The 18,584-nt window shown below is 41.8% G+C and overlaps 3 protein-coding genes across 5 annotated transcripts in view; 2 read left to right on the top strand and 1 right to left on the bottom strand.

Annotated features, from left to right (window-relative positions):
• Positions 1-251: 251 nt before the first annotated feature.
• Positions 252-4,772, top strand: LOC109863819 (homeobox protein engrailed-1a-like). Its single transcript, XM_020444400.1, has 4 exons — positions 252-709; positions 855-1,016; positions 3,815-3,918; positions 4,034-4,772. The coding sequence occupies exons 1-4, from the start codon at positions 292-294 to the stop codon at positions 4,331-4,333; spliced, it is 984 nt and encodes a 327-aa protein (XP_020299989.1). The 5' UTR covers positions 252-291; the 3' UTR covers positions 4,334-4,772.
• Positions 4,773-5,357: 585 nt separating this feature from the next.
• On the bottom strand, positions 5,358-7,683 carry LOC109863811 (stress response protein NST1-like). The gene is made up of 3 exons (XM_020444389.1): positions 7,531-7,683; positions 7,014-7,357; positions 5,358-6,640 (listed from the first exon to the last, which is right to left on the bottom strand). The coding sequence occupies exons 2-3, from the start codon at positions 7,195-7,197 to the stop codon at positions 5,610-5,612; spliced, it is 1,215 nt and encodes a 404-aa protein (XP_020299978.1). The 5' UTR covers positions 7,198-7,357; positions 7,531-7,683; the 3' UTR covers positions 5,358-5,609.
• Positions 7,684-8,846: 1,163 nt separating this feature from the next.
• LOC109863846 (disintegrin and metalloproteinase domain-containing protein 10) overlaps positions 8,847-18,584 on the top strand; it is a 109,801-nt gene continuing 100,063 nt past the window's right edge. For all 3 annotated transcript variants that reach the window (XR_002251386.1, XM_020444467.1, XM_020444466.1), the window contains exon 1: positions 8,847-9,840. Coding sequence is in view for 2 of the 3 variants with exons in the window: in XM_020444467.1 (XP_020300056.1) it covers positions 9,771-9,840 (70 nt within the window). In the remaining variant the exon portion in view is untranslated. The remainder of the gene's footprint in view (positions 9,841-18,584) is intronic.

The following is an 18,584-nucleotide window of genomic DNA, read 5'->3' as shown; positions in this document are numbered from 1 at the left end:
TTTACGCGCGCCACTTCGATTCGTAATAACAAACATACTTTTCGCCGCGCTACAGAGATGTTTCACCGATTAAAGAATGTAAGATTACTTCTCCACAGATGACACACTCGCGATTGAAATCGCAAATTTGTCTGCGACTTGGTCAAAACGCTAGCTGCGAAGACAAAATCGTGAAATTCGAAACGCGCGATTGTGAACTGTGCGCGAGTTTTAAATTTGGAAACTTCCGAGCAAATATTGTTATCGCAAAGTGAAATCGCACAGGATTATCCGACGATATAACGGAGATCAATGATCTTTCGCAAGATGGAACTCTGTCAGAGCCGCGAGAACATGCACGACGCATCCGTTTACGATCTTCGTAGGACGAGATCGCTTCCGAGCGAAAACGAGGTGGCTTTTATCAACAACGATATCGAACGAGGCGGCAGATCGCCGATCGTTCATCGGGAATCGACCGAGTACGCGTCCGATTCCAGCTGCGAGGGTTACCGGGACTATCAGAAACAACAAATCGAAAGAAGAAATTCGTCCCCGATCGCCGTCTCCAGTGCTTTCACCATCGACAGTATCCTCGGCAGAAACGAGAAGAGAGATCAGACACTGAGAACGGACAGTTTCGGTGACAAAGAAGAGGATCAGGACGAGACGGATGACAGGATCGAGGGTCACTTCGTCCGACCAACAGCGATACCAGCCGCACGTACCGGTGAGACGCATACATACGCGCATTTTGCTTTACAAATATTTTAGAGTATAATTGAAAAAAATCAAGCAATTAAAAATTTTTTGTAATTAAATCATTGTCAAGTGCGAAGAAATTTTGTAATTAAAAAAGAGCTTCGATGTGACAGATGTTGAAGGAAGTTTGTATCCGGTTCACGCGGGACTGCCGTATCCTGAAGGCGCGTTACCCGATCCATCGGCGTATTCTGCAACATCACTTGCATCAGCTTCACTGTTGTACAGTAGTTGGTTTGCTCAGACAAAACCCGGACAGCTGTTTGGCTTGCAAGGTATGTTTCAAATTGTGGATACACAGTCACAGGCACACAGAAATTCAGTAAATATGTACATCAGATTTATTATTCACTTCAAAATGTTTAAATTAAAATACCCTTTTCTGTTCTCAATTGTTTTAAAAACCAGTTTCTGAATCGAGCAAACTTTTATATTTTAAATGATTTCAAATTCACTCTCAAACAGGATTATCGCGTTTAGATTTCGCTCTGTTTTTTGTCTCCGATTCATCGATACTTCGTAGTTAGTCGTATAGAAAAATATTCCACGTGCGAATATTACGCGTGCGAGCGAAAAATAGTTACAGCTGTAAGAAAATAGTTTTCTTTGTCTGTGGCACGAACGTTTCTTCCGAAGAATCGCGCGACGACAAAGGACTCTAATTATTATCCACTCGTAATAACTTACCGCTGTAATTCCATTTTCGCGAACAATGCCGAGAGAGAGAGAGAGAGAGAGAAAGAGAGGCAGGTGTAAGATGGGGCACCCTCTTTCTCGCGGCTTCAACGAATATTGGATATTATACGAGGCGTCTGCGGTAACAGCTTTTCGACACGCGAGGCACACATCAGTGGCCCAGTTGCTGCATCCCTCTCGGTTTTTGGAACTTTTCCAGATATTAAATACTTATACAATCAACCGTGTAAAAACTCGAACATTGATCAAGTCAGATAATGTTACACTTAATAAAATATTTCACTTTTCTTCTTCTGAATTTTTGATGTCGCAAAGTAACAAAATTTCTATACATTCTGCCATTCGGAAAATTCTTCCAACATTATTGCAATTTAATTGAATCTTTTATTCGTGATTATAATAAAAAAATGAATGTGAATTTGCAAAGTCTCTAGATTTCGTAAATTTAATCACAATTACTGTGTTTTGCAAAGTATATCAAAGATGTAACAGTTTGAATAGTTTCTTCGCGACGTCGAAATAAGATTTGAAATCCGCCATTGCTGTTCTTCGTCGTCGGCTATTATCCGCCATGCTGTTAGAAGCCCATTTATCAGCATCGTTGGTCTAACTATCTTTCGCGAAGGTGTTAAATGTCTCTGTACACTCGTAAATCTTAGTCCCGCCGGTTCTTCTTCTTCTTTTTCGTCACCAAACGCATGCTTCTTTCTGATCACCAAACGCTCTTCTAACTTCCAAGAAACTTAATCGTTTCATAGACAAACCTGCGTGTATCAATTTTATGTAAACAAATACTCCAATTCGCATAATGATACGAAGTTTGAAATTTTTATAATCGAATTTATCGAACGAAAACTTATCGTATTATTTTTAACATCGTGCTGTGTATTTCACCGCGTCTGTTCACTGCCGGAAAATATTAGACAAACATATGCCGCACGTATTACTAAAGAAAACAAGCTTGAACATTATTTGCCGAGTATCATCGTACTATTAAGTTTCTTATTGAGTTGAAAATTTGCAAGTATTATGAAACTGCGCGTAAACCTTCAAAACTCTGTTATTCGGATGCATAAGAGTTTTAACTAACGTTAAACATTGGAAATCTGAAATATTTTTAGATACGTAAAATATAAGAAGGTTAAATACGTTTTTTTTCAACAGATAAATAATCGCATTAAATCTAAAAATCAAACAAGTAAAAAAACAAGTGTATTAAAAGAACAAGATTAAGATATTTTATTTGAAAAAATTAAAAAAATTATAATTTTCTTATATCAAATGTAATTTATATTAATTTTCTTGTATCAAATTTACGTTCTAAGATGTATCGACAAATTTCACACGGACAAAGATAAAAAAAAACTGTCGTTTCTCGTAGTCATAAGACGGGAAGGGTCCGGTAAAAACGTAAAGGTCTTGTACAAATACGTGACATCTATTTGTTGACTCGTCATATAAGGGCTGCTCAGCTAACTCGTGACTACACACGAGAAGAGAGCGAAAAAATTTCTATTTCTATGCAAAGACATCGCAATTCAAAATGAGTTTCTTGTCAGGCGAGAAAACTTTCCCGTGCTGTTTTCAAGAGAATTCGTGGGACAAACAATACCGCGAAAACAAAAAACTGTTATTAAACTCTTAGATATTTATTTTAGAATAAATAAAAAATAGAGATTATCTTGGAACTTGCCGACACACGAGACATCGCTTTTCTGTGACTTTTCTGTTAGAAGCGTGAAGTGCTCGCGAATATATTTACCAACATAGTTACCGAACGTCGTCGTATTGTTTCGGCGCGACTATAATTACTACGTTGTATAATATCTAATATCTGCTTTTCAAAAGGAATGTGTAATATATTGCTTTGCATCGCTATGATAATCGCATCCTAAACGTTCTCCGTCATAAACTGTTTGCACAACTCGTTGCCGCTTCGCCTTCCCATGATGTTGACAAGTAAGATGTCACACATTCCGCAAACAATCCCACACGTTTCAGACACGTTCGGTAATTCTAGACACAGGTCTCTCGTCGGAAATGGAAACGCCTCGAAATCGTAAGAAGGTGGTAATTGAGCCCGAGCCGGTGAAGTTAGTCGAGCAATTAAGAAGCGCGATTAGAATATTAAATTTTGATTAACGCGGTAATAAATCTTCTCGCGAGACAGACGAGGTGTCAGAAAAACTGTCGACGATATTGAAAGATTTTTTTTTTTTTTTTTTTCAAGAAGTCAAAGTCAACCTTAAATAAATATTGAAAAAACTGATTACACTACATCGCATGTATCTACATATGTAATCAATACTTATTTGATACGACGTCATTCTTCGACAGTGTGAAAGAGTAAACCTAAATCACTTATTATTTTTTACAGCACCCAAACCGAGTGGCAGAAGGTCACGAAAACCGGGTATCGATCGGAAACCGCGTCAGGCTTACAGCGCGAAACAATTGGAAAGACTCGAGGCGGAATTCAAAGTAAGACTTTGTGCTGTTTTCTTTTGTTCGACATTGGTCAATCACATCAATCTTTTTCGTTTATTTTCTTTTCTTGATCAAATCTACAAAGTATCGAATATTTTCTTATTCGCAGATCGACAAGTATCTCAGCGTGAGCAAGCGAATGGAGTTGTCCAAGTGTCTGAATCTGACAGAGGTGCAGATTAAAACGTGGTTTCAGAATCGACGCACGAAGTGGAAGAAGCAACTGACGTCGAGATTGAAAATCGCTCAGCGGCAGGGTCTTTTTCCACCGACGTACTTCCCGACCACGCAGTATCCGCTTCTGCCATATTACGCGGCGCCTTTGATGTTCGGCGGTCCGTTGTCGGACGATACGAGCTCTAGCTTGCCGACCACTCGGTCCGCCGTATCGTCCTCGGATACGGTCTGACGCGACATAGACTCGAACTACTTGGTCGATCATCGGCCGGGCGACCGCAAAGTGCAATAAGATCTTCCGTTGACTATCATGCAATTTTTAAATTGTTTGGTTCCTTCTTCCTTGTTTTTTTTACATTATTATACGGGTATCGAGAGATACATACAATTGTAATCATCCACAAATTCGCAATCGATGGCGTAGGAAAGTTACAAAAATGGCGGCTCTTTTTTTGTGATGTACTTTTGAGAGCGTTTCTGTTTTTGTATTTTGTATATAAGACCTGATATATGTACAAGTTTTACGTTATGCCTGTCAGACTTTATCGAGATAATGTATACTTTTGATCTTGGCTCTCTCTAATACAGATTTGTATTCGGACGATAGCGATAATTATATGCGATGTATGATTTTCCCGAACAAAAAAATCATCTGTCTGTTTGAATTGTCTTTGTGCTGTATATAAAATGCAATAATTACTTATAGATTTATGCAACATGTACGAAGAATTATATGAAAAAAATAGATATGAGCTCTGGATTTGTTGGCGAGATGTTTTTCTTTTCATATCCAAATAGAATTGCATTTTAGTAAAAAAAAAAAAAAAAAACAAACAAACATTCAATTTTACAATATTAGTAGAAGAACGTTCGTACAAAAACATTCGCTTCAAATTGTGATGCTTTAGATCGATCACGTTTGTACGTACGTGGAATACCGTTATCGCAGACAATACGAGAATATTACTTAATTTTTAAAATAACGAAAAAAAGTGAAAAATTAGACAATATTGAACATTGTTTTTCACAGTGACTTCCTCTGATCAATTTTGAACCGACAACCCAGCGTTTGCCGACAAAAGATAAAACCCGGGTACGTTCAAAGAGATTTTATGGAACAAGCGTGTCATCTAGTTATCTTCACACAGTATACGAGTCGAGTTCTCCGTTGATGGTATATATCTGCGTTTTGTGTATGTTGTATCACATCTTATCTATCATCAATAGATGGCAAACAATTTGCGCAAATCTGTGGTAAAAGTGAACAAGTACATAAAACTAACAAAAGAGAAATAAAAAAACATATATAACAATTTTTTCCTCGATATTTTGAGATAAAAAGAAAAATCTCATAAAAGAGAGTGGCATTTTAAACTTTCGAATGTAAATGTTTAAAAATCGAAAATAAATGTGACATCGTTTTTTTCCAAGCAAATAAAAAATTTCAATGACATCGATGTTCGCACGAATCAGGGTCACGAATTAAGTTTCGAAAAAGTTTAAGCATGTCAAACTGTCTTCTCCCTGCAGCATCTCTTGCTCCTTGGCTCAAGTTTTTCTACGTTATCATCGCGCTCGGCCAACGTCGTTTTATCAGTCTCGCAGACAGCGTGTCGTCCCGCCGGGCACTTCGTCCTCGTCAACCTCGGCAACAAGCTGAACTTTTTGCGCTTCCTCGTCCCCGACCTCTCCGTCACTTTATTGCCTACGTCAGGACACAGAGTGCTGGTCTCGCGCGTCCTCACCTTGACAGACGATTGCACAGCGCGCATCAGCAGCAGCGTCGGACTGCAGCTCCTATCGAGCGTCAGAGGTATCTCCGCGCGTAATTTATGGGCTGAAACTTGGACGCACTTGTCGGATTGCTCGGGCTTTGTGGCGGCCGCCGCGATAGCCAGCGTGTTCTGGGCGCATAGGTAACAGCAGCTCTTTGTGAAGTCCGTTACAGGCGGATGTTGCTGTCTTCCGAGGTCCTCGTCACGCGTCATCAAGCGCACGTCCACAGGTTGCAACATCTGCTCCTCGCGTCTCGCCCGTTGTTCTTCCCTTTCTCTTTCCTTCCTCTCTTTTTCCTTCTTTTCTCTTTTCCTCCTCTCCTTTCTCTTCTTCCTCTCGTCCTCGGGAACGTCCTTATCAAACGCTTCCGCTTCTTCGTCTCGTTTACGACTTCTCATGGATTTCTCTCGGGCGCTTCGAAGACTCATTGATTCTTGATGCGGCGCGATCGATACGCCATTGTCGTCGACCGCCATCGTCGTCGTTTCATCGGGCTTTCCGCACTTCTTGCTTCGCTTGATTCGTTTGAAGAGTCGTTTCGTAGGCTCACTCAGAACGTGATCCGCATATTCCTTCTTTCTTGCGCACAGTTTGACGCACCACAGTCGCGGCACGGCGCAGCACGACCAATATCTTTGTGGCGATAGATCGTCGCGCGTATCGATCCCTTGATCCTTCCGCTCGGGATTTTCTGAAACACCCGTTACGTTCTGCCGATCGGTCGGTGTGCCGTTAACGTGCCTTTCCGCGTTACTTGATGTCGCTGCGAAGAAATTTGACAATTTTAATATCGCGACGAAAACAATAAATGCGAGATCGATAACGATATTACAACGTTCACGCAAAACAGAAATATTTTAACACAAACGACGAATAAACGAGTTTGAATATTAACTTCGTTCACATTCTTTCTCTCTGAAGCTGTTGTTTCATATCGCTCGCAACGTATTAAAATTCAATTTATTTTAATTTTTAGCAACACACACACACACACACACACACACACACACACACGGAAAGAAAACCAGCACTCGCGCGTATATATTGAGAAAACGCGGAAGCAAAGTAAAAGCGCCAAGGAAATGGAGTTATTTTTCAGTGTTGAATTCGGAGTTGAATATGTGTACAGCGCTTACTGCCGGGTCCATATATTGAGGAATGCGCAATATTATGCGATAAATGCGTTTCGTATTCCGTTTGTGCATTTTTCGAGCCAGATATTTGTTCCTTAGGACGTCGTGATAGATGGTCGGCGTACCGACCGACGTGAGCGGATCGATGTGCCGTTACAGATTCATCCGAATTCGCTGTCGGACGCATTTTTATCCAACTGTAGGTTTTTACGTTCCATTCGTTAAGGATTGATAACCCACGATATTCGGTTTTTGCTGTTAAAATACGTAGTAGATTCGGTAACGGGGAGCGTTACTGCATTATTTTGCGAGCAGCGCAAATTTATTTCGTCGAAGTCTCGTCTGATCTATCGAGGAAGAGAGATAACAATATATTTCATTTTAAGCATGTTTTAGCTTTTAGCGAGCTTTCGGATCGTAATAATATATGTAAAGGAGGTTATATTAAAAACGAACAACATTCTAATTCTAAATGGAAAGCAAAAAAATGGAATTACGTAAACAAATATAGCTTTTATACTTTTCGTTATTCTGTACGCCACGTCGTACGTTTCTTCACTGCTGATACAAAAGTGGTTTTGTTCTCATTTTATCATATTAAAATATCTCATCCATTAGCAAAATTTTGTGTTTTATCCAGAACTGTCAGCGCTTTCATACATTGTTAAAAAAGTAGTCGCTGAGAAAGAAAAACGCTTTTAACATGTATTACAAAAAATATGAGAGCTGACTCGCAAATTAAATATATATTTCATCAGATATATTTTAGTTTGATGTTTAAAGACGTGATATAATTCTCTTTCTCTTATTGTGTAGTTGTATTGTTCTTCTCCTTTGTTCTCAAATATTTAAACGGCTTTTAAATAAATTTTCAGTTCCCTCGTGAAATTGTTGAACTAACTGAATTCTATTAAACCATTAAATATGTGATAAAGATAGTGCTCCAAAGCTTTAGTTGAGGTTAAAAGCATGTTAAACAAACTCATAAAATACCCAATATCATCGCAATTTATCGAATTATTGTGTAACCACGTAAATTATTGTAAATACATGCGGATAGTATCCATGTAAATATATATACGTTACTTTATTATATGTACACGTATTTATCAATACAATTTTCATTAATAAAATATTGAAAGAATGTTTAGTTCAAATTTTAAATATTACAGAAATTTTTGACATTATAAAGAATTTTTAATTGGCATACAGGTCTTGGGACTTTCTCGTTGCATATGCGTGTACTAAAAAATTTTTATTTTGTTAATTTTATAATTGTACGTGTTGTAAAAACATTGCCGTATCTATCTTACATTTTTTATCTTTAAATCCAATATGATATTACAATTGAATAGATAATATTTGCGCGAATATCAAAAATCAAAATAACAATTTTTTTATATTTTACATTATATATATGTACGTAAAAAAAGAGAAGAAGAATTTACGCGGAAAATTGAACACAACGACGCTGCTACGCGTCTGCGCGTGACGTCACGGGCAGCGCAAGATGGCGGCCGCTCCGAGCGGCAGACGTTGCCATCTGACGGCGCCATTACTGGAGCGCCCGGAGACAGTGAAGTGATCCTGGATTCTGTGTTCGCGCACACACGTCACGACCAGGGAAGTGTAGCATCCTCGCGGTGGCAGGACTGTGTCAGTGGCGACAGTGGCGACTAGTGTCAGTAGTGTCTGTGCGCTCGTCTTAGGAGTGTGTGTGCGTGTTTTGTTGCCGCTGCGATGCGTCTGCTAAATATCGAGTGGTCGTCGCCGTCGTCGTCGCCGTCGCCGTCGTCGTCGTCGTCATCGCCGTCGTCGCCGCCGTCGTCGTCGTCGCCGCGCTGTGCGTGAAGAAAAAAAGAAAAAAGAACCGGACAACAGCGGGTCTCGTCAGCTGTTCGGAAGCGAGCACGAACTGTCATCCCGCACGAAGAGCGGAAACGCGCCCGCGAAGCGGTGGGAAAGAGCGAGGCGGCGGAGAGGTGAAACAGAACGGACGAAGCGAGAGCGAGCCCGCCGAAGTTAGTCGCGAGACGAACGAGGGGCGGAACGAAGCCGCGGTGTGTGTATGTGTGTATGCGTGTTAGTCTCGTCGATGGTCGTGCAGCGTCCGCGTGTCGTCGAGCGCGATCTCGACGGAAAAACGATGATGGCGTAGACCTCTCTGTGCTCCGGAAAACGACGTTATCGAGTGGGAAAGCAGATTGAGAAAACAGAGAGGAAGAAAAACAAAAGAGAAAAGAGACACACGCGCGCCATTCATCATATTCGTCCGTGTGGTAATAGTCGCGTCCGAGCGCAGCCGATCGCGTCCTCCTCCGTTGTCTCCTCCGTCATCATCGTCATCTCTCGTTCTCGGTTATCGTTGTCGCGAAGCAACGACGTGTAATAATCGACGCGCGAAATAAACCGTCATCTTCGTGATTCGGCGTCGTTCGAGAGATAATTGAGACATCGCGCGCGGTGAATTTTTGTGTGCACAGTGCTCTGCTCCGCGGAAGACACGGGAGAGAAAAAAACAAGTGGGAAAAGAGAAGATAGTGAGATTGTAGATAGAGAAGAAAAAGCGCGCGTCGCGTTCTTTCATCTTCGTCGCGTTCGTCGCAACCCTGTTGCTAGCGCGAAACCGCGCCACGCCGCCTCGCCGTTTGTTTATTTGTGTTCTGTTTTCGCCCGCGAATTCACTTGCGAGTAACTCGGTGGTGCCCGGATAGCCAGCGGCGTGCCCTGACTGTTGCGGGGAATATATATAGTATTACGATGATCAGTGACACGTGCGGATACGTTTGCTGCATGCTGCTGCTGTTGGTAGTTCCCTACATCGAGAGCGGTAAGTGTCCCCAAAGTGACGATCGAGGTCGTCCGATATTTTATTTTTTGACACATCCGACGTTTCCTGTTGTTTCGTGTGACAGAGACCTTGCGTGTAGCGGACAGGACGTGATTTAACCGTATGCGTGCGCGATGTATGTGCGATTACACAGAGAGAGGAGAGAGAACGTACAAAAGCGAGTTGGAAGTACACGTAGACGTATATGGAGTGACGTACGTCTTCTCTCTCTCTCTCTCTCTCTTTCTCTCTCTGTGCGGTGCGTTTTTTCTGTACACGCGCTTTTCGGAGCTCTTTCACTTACGCTCTTGAGCCGCGGAGAATATACGCGCTCAGAGAGAAAAACTGCGAACATCGTGAAATACATCGCGGTTTGCGCGCTTTCATTCATCCGAATAATAATCGCACACAACGCGCTAAAAAAATCGTCCGAGTACCTACGACCTGTTATGAAAATTTATGTATTATTATTGAAATGTTTATTGAACATTTGTGCTATAAAACACGAGAGTGCAATAATGCGCGTAACGTAGCATCCAGGGAGATTCGGAAGTAAATCGCGATGTTTTGCAGTTGAAAGTAAATTGTGATATTATATAAAGTAAGAAATATGAAAAAGCAAATTTGCCGATTCTCGAGTAATGAAGATGTTTACGGATAAATTATTCTTATCTCTTAATCTCTTTCGCTGTTTTGATAAAGATAATTATTTCTTTGCACGACAAATAGATATACATATCGAATATCTCGCGCGTGCCGTGTTTATTGATACAAGTGTTTTTCTCGGGTTCAGATATACCTACGAGATCGGACGACATCCTTCCGAAATGTTGTTGAATTTTTTTTTTCTCACTGTTTACCACGCGAGGAACGAGTTCATCAGCCCTTTTTTTTTCTTTGATGCGCTCCAAGTAACATGCGGAAAGAAAATAAAATGTACGCGACGTAATTATTTCTGCGAATTTTCGAGCTATACACATACGAACGCCGCCGATCCTCGAACGAATCACGGGCAAAACACATGAATCATCTCTCTTGTGATAATAATTTTTCTCGTGAATTTTCTCACAGCCCTTAAGGCCTAACAGGCCTCACGCGCTATGCGTCATCTGATTGTTGGGTTTTAACGTTCGAAGCTTGTGCTGTTAATGTTTCTGTTGTCAGTTTAGTGACGGACACGCTGACAACAGGCTTTTACTTACCGTTACTTTCGAAAAAATACATAAACAGATACGCTCGTAAAAGTACTTAGAGAGAAATAACTGTATGATAATCTTATTCCGGAAGAAAGTTGATTTAAAATTCAATCGTATTGTTGCAATTTTATATCAAATACATGAGATATAAACGACTTATCATTTATTTCGAGTGGAAATATTTGCAGATACGCGTGTCCCGTCTTTTTTCCTCAAACTTTTCTCGTGCGCATTGATCACACGCAATATAGAGAGAGTTAACTCTTCAATTTCTTAAAGCTTTAGAGACTCGACATGTATCTGTTTCTGATTCAATCCCGTCGTATAAGCCGGATTCAATTTCACAATATATCGAATTCGGACCAGTTTCAGAAACGAAATAACAAAAAAATAATTCGGATTGCAAAGAGTTAATGCGCAACCGCGCGATCGTTACGAGACGATTGCGAAACTTCTCTCTCTCTTGTTCTTTCTCTCTTTTTCTCCCCCTCTTCCTTCTCTTTTTCCCTTATGTCCGCGACGCGATGTGAATGGCCCTCGACGGAAGTTGCAATCAGCGATCACCGCCGTGCTGAACGATAGCTATATGTCGGTGCGTTTGCGCGCGCGCGCGCGCGCGCACTCGCACTCGCTCGTCACCGTACTATTTACGGTTACAGGGACGAGTATAAAGAAAGCTCTCCTGATGCTCGCACGAGGTTTCCTGCACCCGCAGCCCAATCATGATCACGCAGGCCGGATGTTCACGGGTGTAATTTACAGCGGGTGCTTTTATACCGTTAACCATCAACGATATGCGAACGAGAATTCGATTTATCGTCGATCGTAAAATCGTCGGTTAATGCGCGATAATTCTTTTCAGGTTTCGACGTTCGCAATTCTCGTTCTTCACGAGAGAGGAAAAACATCGTTTCGTAATGTCGCATAGCGGTCGCGAGTCGCGCCGCGTCGTTCAACCGTGGGCGAGCGCATCCTTAAGTGTGTTTCGCGCGTGTAAAAATTTCTCTCGCCTACGTGTAAGTCGCGTATATATTTTATTTAGAGTATCTCGTCCCGCGTATGTATGTGTGTGTATATATGTAAGACCTCGGTTTCGGGAAGAAGTTGCTGCTTCACGCGTGTGCGCAAGCAGCTTTCGTACACAACGGTTTTGCGATGATAAGAACGCGAATATGCCTTCGTTCGGAGCACGGAAATCGTTGCCGAGTAATATACACGACGTGAGATACGGTACACGTCTTGTACGATATACTGTGAAGCGCGTTATTTCTCTTCCGGAAGAACGGTAAGACCTTCCGAGGACGTCGCGCGACGGCTTTTCTTATCGAATTTAATTATCACCGATTTTTCGCTGCCTCTCGCACGAGAGACGCGACTTTCGTAGCTTCACCGAGAGAATCGAACTTTCCGATTAATGAAAACTTCGATAAAGAGAAGAGGAAAAAGATATGTTGCGCGATAAGTCTCGTTTCTCACGTAATGCTTATACTCCGAATGACAAACAGAACGAGAGAAAGAGAAAGAGAGAGAGAGAGAGAGAGAGAGAGAGAGAAAGAAATCGCTGGTTTGAATAAAAAGCCGCTTTGGACCGGTGCATTGTGTCCATAATACGAAGATAGAGTTAGGACGAATGGGCCGAGCCATCTCATTGTCCCCGCGAGCCGCGCATATCCCAAGGACAAAGGGTCGGTGTTCTTTTTGCGAACTTTTCAATTCCTCGGTGAATCATCTCTTACTCGAGAGACCGGTCCCCTCCTCCTCCCGCCTTCCGTACTCATATACGGCAAAACTTAGTTCGCGAGATATTTTCAAGCGGGACACGTTGCTGCCATCTTCATCTCGGAGCGTTATACCGTACGCGCGAGACGTGACGCTCTTTGCCGCTCCGGAGAATAGCGCTCTCTCTCTTTCGCGGCAAAAGTCGAGACATTATCTTTTTCGCGCGTGGGAATTACATCTGCACCCCTTCCGCTCTTCCCCCATAATTGCGCGGAAGACGATCCGTTTGCAGAAACGCGGGAGGAAACTTTGCTGTCGCGCGAAACTTGCGCGCCGTGAAAATTAATTCGCGTCGGTTGCAATCTCGACGTTCGCCACCTCCGGAGATCGGTTTAGTCGCAGTTTCTGATTTGTAACGTAATCAAGCTGATATTGCGCGCTCCCGCATTTGGGACCTCCATTATTTCCGTGTCGCGTACCCGACAGTGGTTTTCAGAAGTTTCGTTCGAGGATGGCGTTTTTGCGCTCGATGGTCCGCCGTGTCTGTTTCACACATTTTACCATGTTTATTAGACGGTCGAAGATTCGTGACGAGACATGTTTCGTGTCCTCTCTCTCTCTCTCTCTCTCTCTCTTTTGCCTTTTCGCTCTTCTTCCCCGTCCCTTCCGAACGGGTTTGAAAAAGTTCTACGTCATCGAGAAGGTTCTCCGCGTTCTTTAGCGATTACGTCACAAGCTATTTGCGTGTGTAACGGAATGAGCGAGAGATATAGCGGTCGCGCTTGTTCTTTAAAGAATGCGATCGGTTGCGTCACATTGTGCGCATGCGCGCACACACACATGCGCGCACACACACACCGATACTAGTTATATTGTTTTCATCATTATCAGCAAAAAGTTTTCATCGCTCGATCATTTTTTATTTCACATTGTTACACTACGGTACAATGCAATTATTCTCGTAAATTGCAAAACCAGACTTGGTTGCCGATAACGTTCGAAAGTGCAATCGCGCGATTACAATTGGCGAACTTTTACAGCTGTGGCCGCGCTACACACACACACACACGCTCACACGCTTTAAATCGCTGTTCATTACCGGAAAACACTGCGTTACCATTTTTATCTCGCTGCAAATGTACGATTTTTGTTGCCGAGCAATTAAGATTCCAAACTTCTTTCTTGCGACGCGTCTCTTAAGCGCTGGAGGAGCTGCTTTTATTGCCAAGTCGTTGCTTGCTTAGCGCCAGAAGGCGCTCTCTCGCTTCCTTACACGATGTTTAGCGAGATGAACTTTCGCGGGAATTCCGGGGAACGGCAGAATCCCTTGGGGAATTCGAAATTCCGGGAGATCAAGGGGAGATCTTACCCCCCCGGGGTTATTCCGTATTCAGGAATATAGGTGGTCGCCGCAAAACTTCCCACTCGGCATTCCTGGCACAACCGCGCTATTCGACTCTGCTCATAGGAGCGGAAGGGTTTACCCGTGTGCCGCCTACATGCGAGAGAACGCGTTCGTTGCGCGACGCCTGACCTTTTCCAGATTTCGAGCTTGCACAGCGCAATCCACATCGGTTTCCACCGGAAAAGCGCATCGATAGTTCGTTCGCGCGGGCGACAACACGTATGAGAGGTTTTTTTTTTTAATTTTTTTCGATTTTCTATGAATTTATTTTTTCTTTTTGCAAAGATGATTATTGTAGAAAAAGGAAATTCTCACAGTTCGCACTCGCGTTGGACTTTGCAACTTCGCAATTCTGATTTATCAGAGAATCTGCGATTGTTTTTTTTACGAGTAGATCTCGTGATTGTAAATAACTCTGGACGGGACATAATATTTTTTTCCATAGATTTTACAATTCAATAAACGTTCCGTTTAATCGGTGTTGTCTGGTATAAGTTTGTTTCTTTTTTTTATGACGTTGGGAAACGATTTTGGAAAATTTTCCATTTCGAAACGAAGATAAAAAAGTTAGCTCGCGGTTCAGGCGGAGCCCACGAGGCAATTTAAGAGTTTATGCTCGCGCATAGAAAATATTGTCCTTTGGGAAATTGCACGCACTGTACGAAAAGAGACTAGAACAAACCGAAAATTGTACCGGTGCAATATTTTTTAGAACAACTCCCGCGAAATTGCAAGCACTGCCTTTTTATTTTCTTCCCCGGCTGTTGAGAGGTTGAATACTTAAAATAGTTTGGAACATCGCGTTTCAACGATACAAGACCGAAGAAGAGAGCTTGAATATCGCGTAGAACTAACTTTGTAAAATTACATTTAGGGAACGTAACTTTTGAACATGTTAATTCGGGAGATAACGTATTTTCGCGCTACTCGCGCGCTCTTTTTGATCTAGTTTATCGTCGTATTTTTTTTGAAGAGAGAGAGAGAGAGAGAGAGAGAGAGATTTTTTGTCACCGCGTTTGTGTGTGCGAGAGATGGCGAATAGTTTTTAGCCTTTATTGTTTTCATTCTTGAATCGGGAGTATATTGTGATTCGATTGTGGGGCGCGGGGCGACAATGGGAGATAAGAATAGAATTGCAGGAAAGAGATCGGAGAGAGTTCGGGTTTTTGATGAGGTTTCGTTGTCACGGTGTGATGGACGATCGAGTGCCATCGAGGAGAGTCGCGAATCGCGCGCCGGTGAGAACGGATTGAAGAACTTCTGGAAACGTGCCAAATGCCTACTTCTATACTTCGGGTTCAAGCGAGACGACACACGAAACTCGAGCTCCGTTTAATCAACAGCTGATTTACGCTCCGTTAGGGAGGCGCGTGTATAAACTTCCGTGAGTAAACACGCGGCGCCGCGTAACTACGTAACTCGACCGTCTCTCTCTCTCTCGTTCTCTCTCTTTCTCACGTTCGAGAAGAAGGTGGCTCTCGTTCGATGAAAAAGTATCTTTCGATTTGTTGTAGGTTTTCTGAACTCTTTGAACGGTTAATTACAAACGAATTGGCCGTTTATCCGTGAAAAATACACGTTTTAATTAACTCGGACCGGAGCTCGAGCGAATCGAACGTCATCCGTACGTGTTGAAACTTTTTAATTTTTGAACGCATTAATTAAATTAAATGCGCGGGTGAGTTAAAAAACAAATATTTTGCTTTTAACACATCTACAAAAGTGACATTATTTTGCGCGATAATGCGCGGATTAGTGAATATTGTATTGGCGGGAATTAAAATTGGCGCGTTTTTTTGTTTCGAACTCGTAGAAAAATCTGTCAGTCGTCGTTGTCGTCGTTGTCGAGAATTGTTCGTTTGTTTCTCGTCCGCACGACGAATAATACAACCAAGAAGGAGAGCGATCCGTGAAACAGTGTAACGGTAGCGGTCACGGCGTATAATTAATAATTCTGCGTCTCGCGGAAGTTCCTTAATTCTCTCTCTGTATTCGGATAAACTTTATCAGCGCTAGCTTCTGCACCCGTGTCGATAATAAATTTGAATCGATTTGCGGAGTAACAAGTTTAATTAATCGAGGCAACGTTTACGATCGCGCGTTTACGTAACACCTCGGCGCGCGATAATCACCTTGCAACTTCGTCGTCGTTTCAGGATCGTGGGAATGTGCCGCCGGATGAATCGCTCGGCGTCGTATGTACTTACAACACGCAAGTCCTTACTTTTCCTCACGCGCACATCTGCGCACGTCCGGCACAACTGCTGCGGACTCCCGATCCAACTAACGCGCATTTTTAACAAGAGCTCGGGCACACATTGCGTTCGTTACGCTCGATATACGCTAGGGAAGCTGAGTGAATCATAGGAGACGTGCGAGAATATTAAAAACCTCGCGCCGTCTACATCATCCCGTTCGCTCGAGGTTGGTCGTAAATACGCTGAGTGTCCGCAAACTCGTTTCTTCTCGCCTCTTAAGAGTGATTCATGCAGATGTCGCTATATAACTTCTGCGTAATTTAAAAAGTTTTCTGTTTGTTTTTTTACTCTGGAACGGGCAATATACCGTAAATGTGATTTTAATGACAAAGAATCAACTCGTCGAGAGTTAAGATACTTTTTCGGAATTTACGTGACTAACGAAAGATGTTTTTTTTTTTTTTTTTTTTTTAAATGTCGATTAGTACTTGCTGATTATGTTATCTCGCGTTTTCGAAATAGCTCGTATTTTTCCTTAAATCGTATCTCGTTTTTAAATAAAATATTCGATATAAGCTCGTAAAGCGACATTTTTATTCGGCATTGAATATTGATTGTCGTAGCGATAAACATATTCGTCACTGCCGCTTGGGGATATTTCCGGGGAGTTCGTTCACTCGCATGCTCGCAGCGACGACGACGACAACGACGACGACGCGTTCTTCTTTTATCATGTCGATCGTCTCGAATCTCTTGTATTGTAAAGTTGACAGAATAAACACAATACAAGATTCACTTAATACTCCCGAAGTAAAGGCAACATTTATTTCTGTTGCTAACATCTCGAAGAAAATATTCTGTATCTTCTTTCTGAGGATTTGTATAAAATAAAAAAAGATAAAAAAAAATAAAATCCAGTATATGCTATCATTCGTATTGATACGCAGATTGTGTGTGCCAATAATTAAATAAACAGGAAATCAACTATCGAAGATTTCTCTGGTTCGCTGCGCGAAAAATAAAACACTATCGTGCGATGAGAAAGAGCATGAATTGCTTAGCGTGTCCGTTTTGCGCTTGAGGGTGACTCACGTTCGCTTATTAGCCAATAAATTCAAACGAATGCGCGCGATAATACGCCACACGTGTCGTAATTATATCAGCGTTCGTGGAATTCTCAGCGAAGAGGTTATCCTTGGTCTACAAATGTTTATGCTGGGTTCAGCGAGATTACAGCGTAACATTACGATTACTACTGATTATTACTGATTCATCATCGCGGAGCCCCTATTAAAGTTTTAAATTGTCGTGAATTTAACGTCACAGTTTCCGTCGATAATCCTCGATTTCGCGTTTTTTTGCGCGACGTCGGTTGTTGTCGAAATAGATTTCCGGCAAACACTTACACAGCGGCAACGCGTACGTATTTGTTGTCGCGTTGCACAAGACTTAATTAGTACTCTCGAGCGTAATTGAAGTCTCTCTCAATAACATTAACGCGTTGCGCAAATCAGTTTTTTCTTCAGCACGCGAATATAATGGATCAAGTACGCAAAAATAGATGGGCTACGGTGTTACTCGCGCGATCGTATGTATATCGCGCAGATTTTCTCCCGTTTTATTATCCAAAATGTCAAACGCGTCGTTTTTTTTTTTTTTTGGCGCGCGTTATACAAAAATTTAAATAAATTTGATTTTCCGCAAATGTATTTGTTATTTATTTCAACAGACTGTTGGGCAGTTTTTGTGACAGAGGTTGCGAATAAATTTTTATTGGACGTGTAATAATTGTACGTGAACCTGGCGTTAACATGTCGATAGCTTCAGTGTGTTTTCGAAGTGTGATATTTTGTTTTGCAACGTGCGCGTATTGTGAAGGAATTTCAAAATAAACTGCATTGAAAACGTGACACACGCTCAGTTTTTGCAGATAAATATACATACGTTGTACATCAATATAATTATAGAAATTACATTTATTTATTTACAATTATTTATTTATTTATAAGTATCCATTACAAATGAACATTACAAATGTACATTAACGTTTATCGTAAATAAAACTTGATTGCGAATCGAATCGTAAGTAACAAAATCGAAATCACAAAGCCTTTCCGACACGAAACAATTTTTCGCTCTCACGGGATGTGCTTATTATACCATTTTTTTTTCGTTGCTCTTTCTATTAGCGTTTGAAATGATACCGTCCGGCTTCGGCAACTCGCA

Source organism: Pseudomyrmex gracilis, unplaced genomic scaffold, assembly GCF_002006095.1.
Source record: "Pseudomyrmex gracilis isolate BER0280 unplaced genomic scaffold, ASM200609v1 scaffold_13, whole genome shotgun sequence".
NCBI classification, from domain to species: domain Eukaryota; kingdom Metazoa; phylum Arthropoda; class Insecta; order Hymenoptera; family Formicidae; genus Pseudomyrmex; species Pseudomyrmex gracilis.
This window is presented reverse-complemented; position numbering and strand designations above follow the sequence as displayed.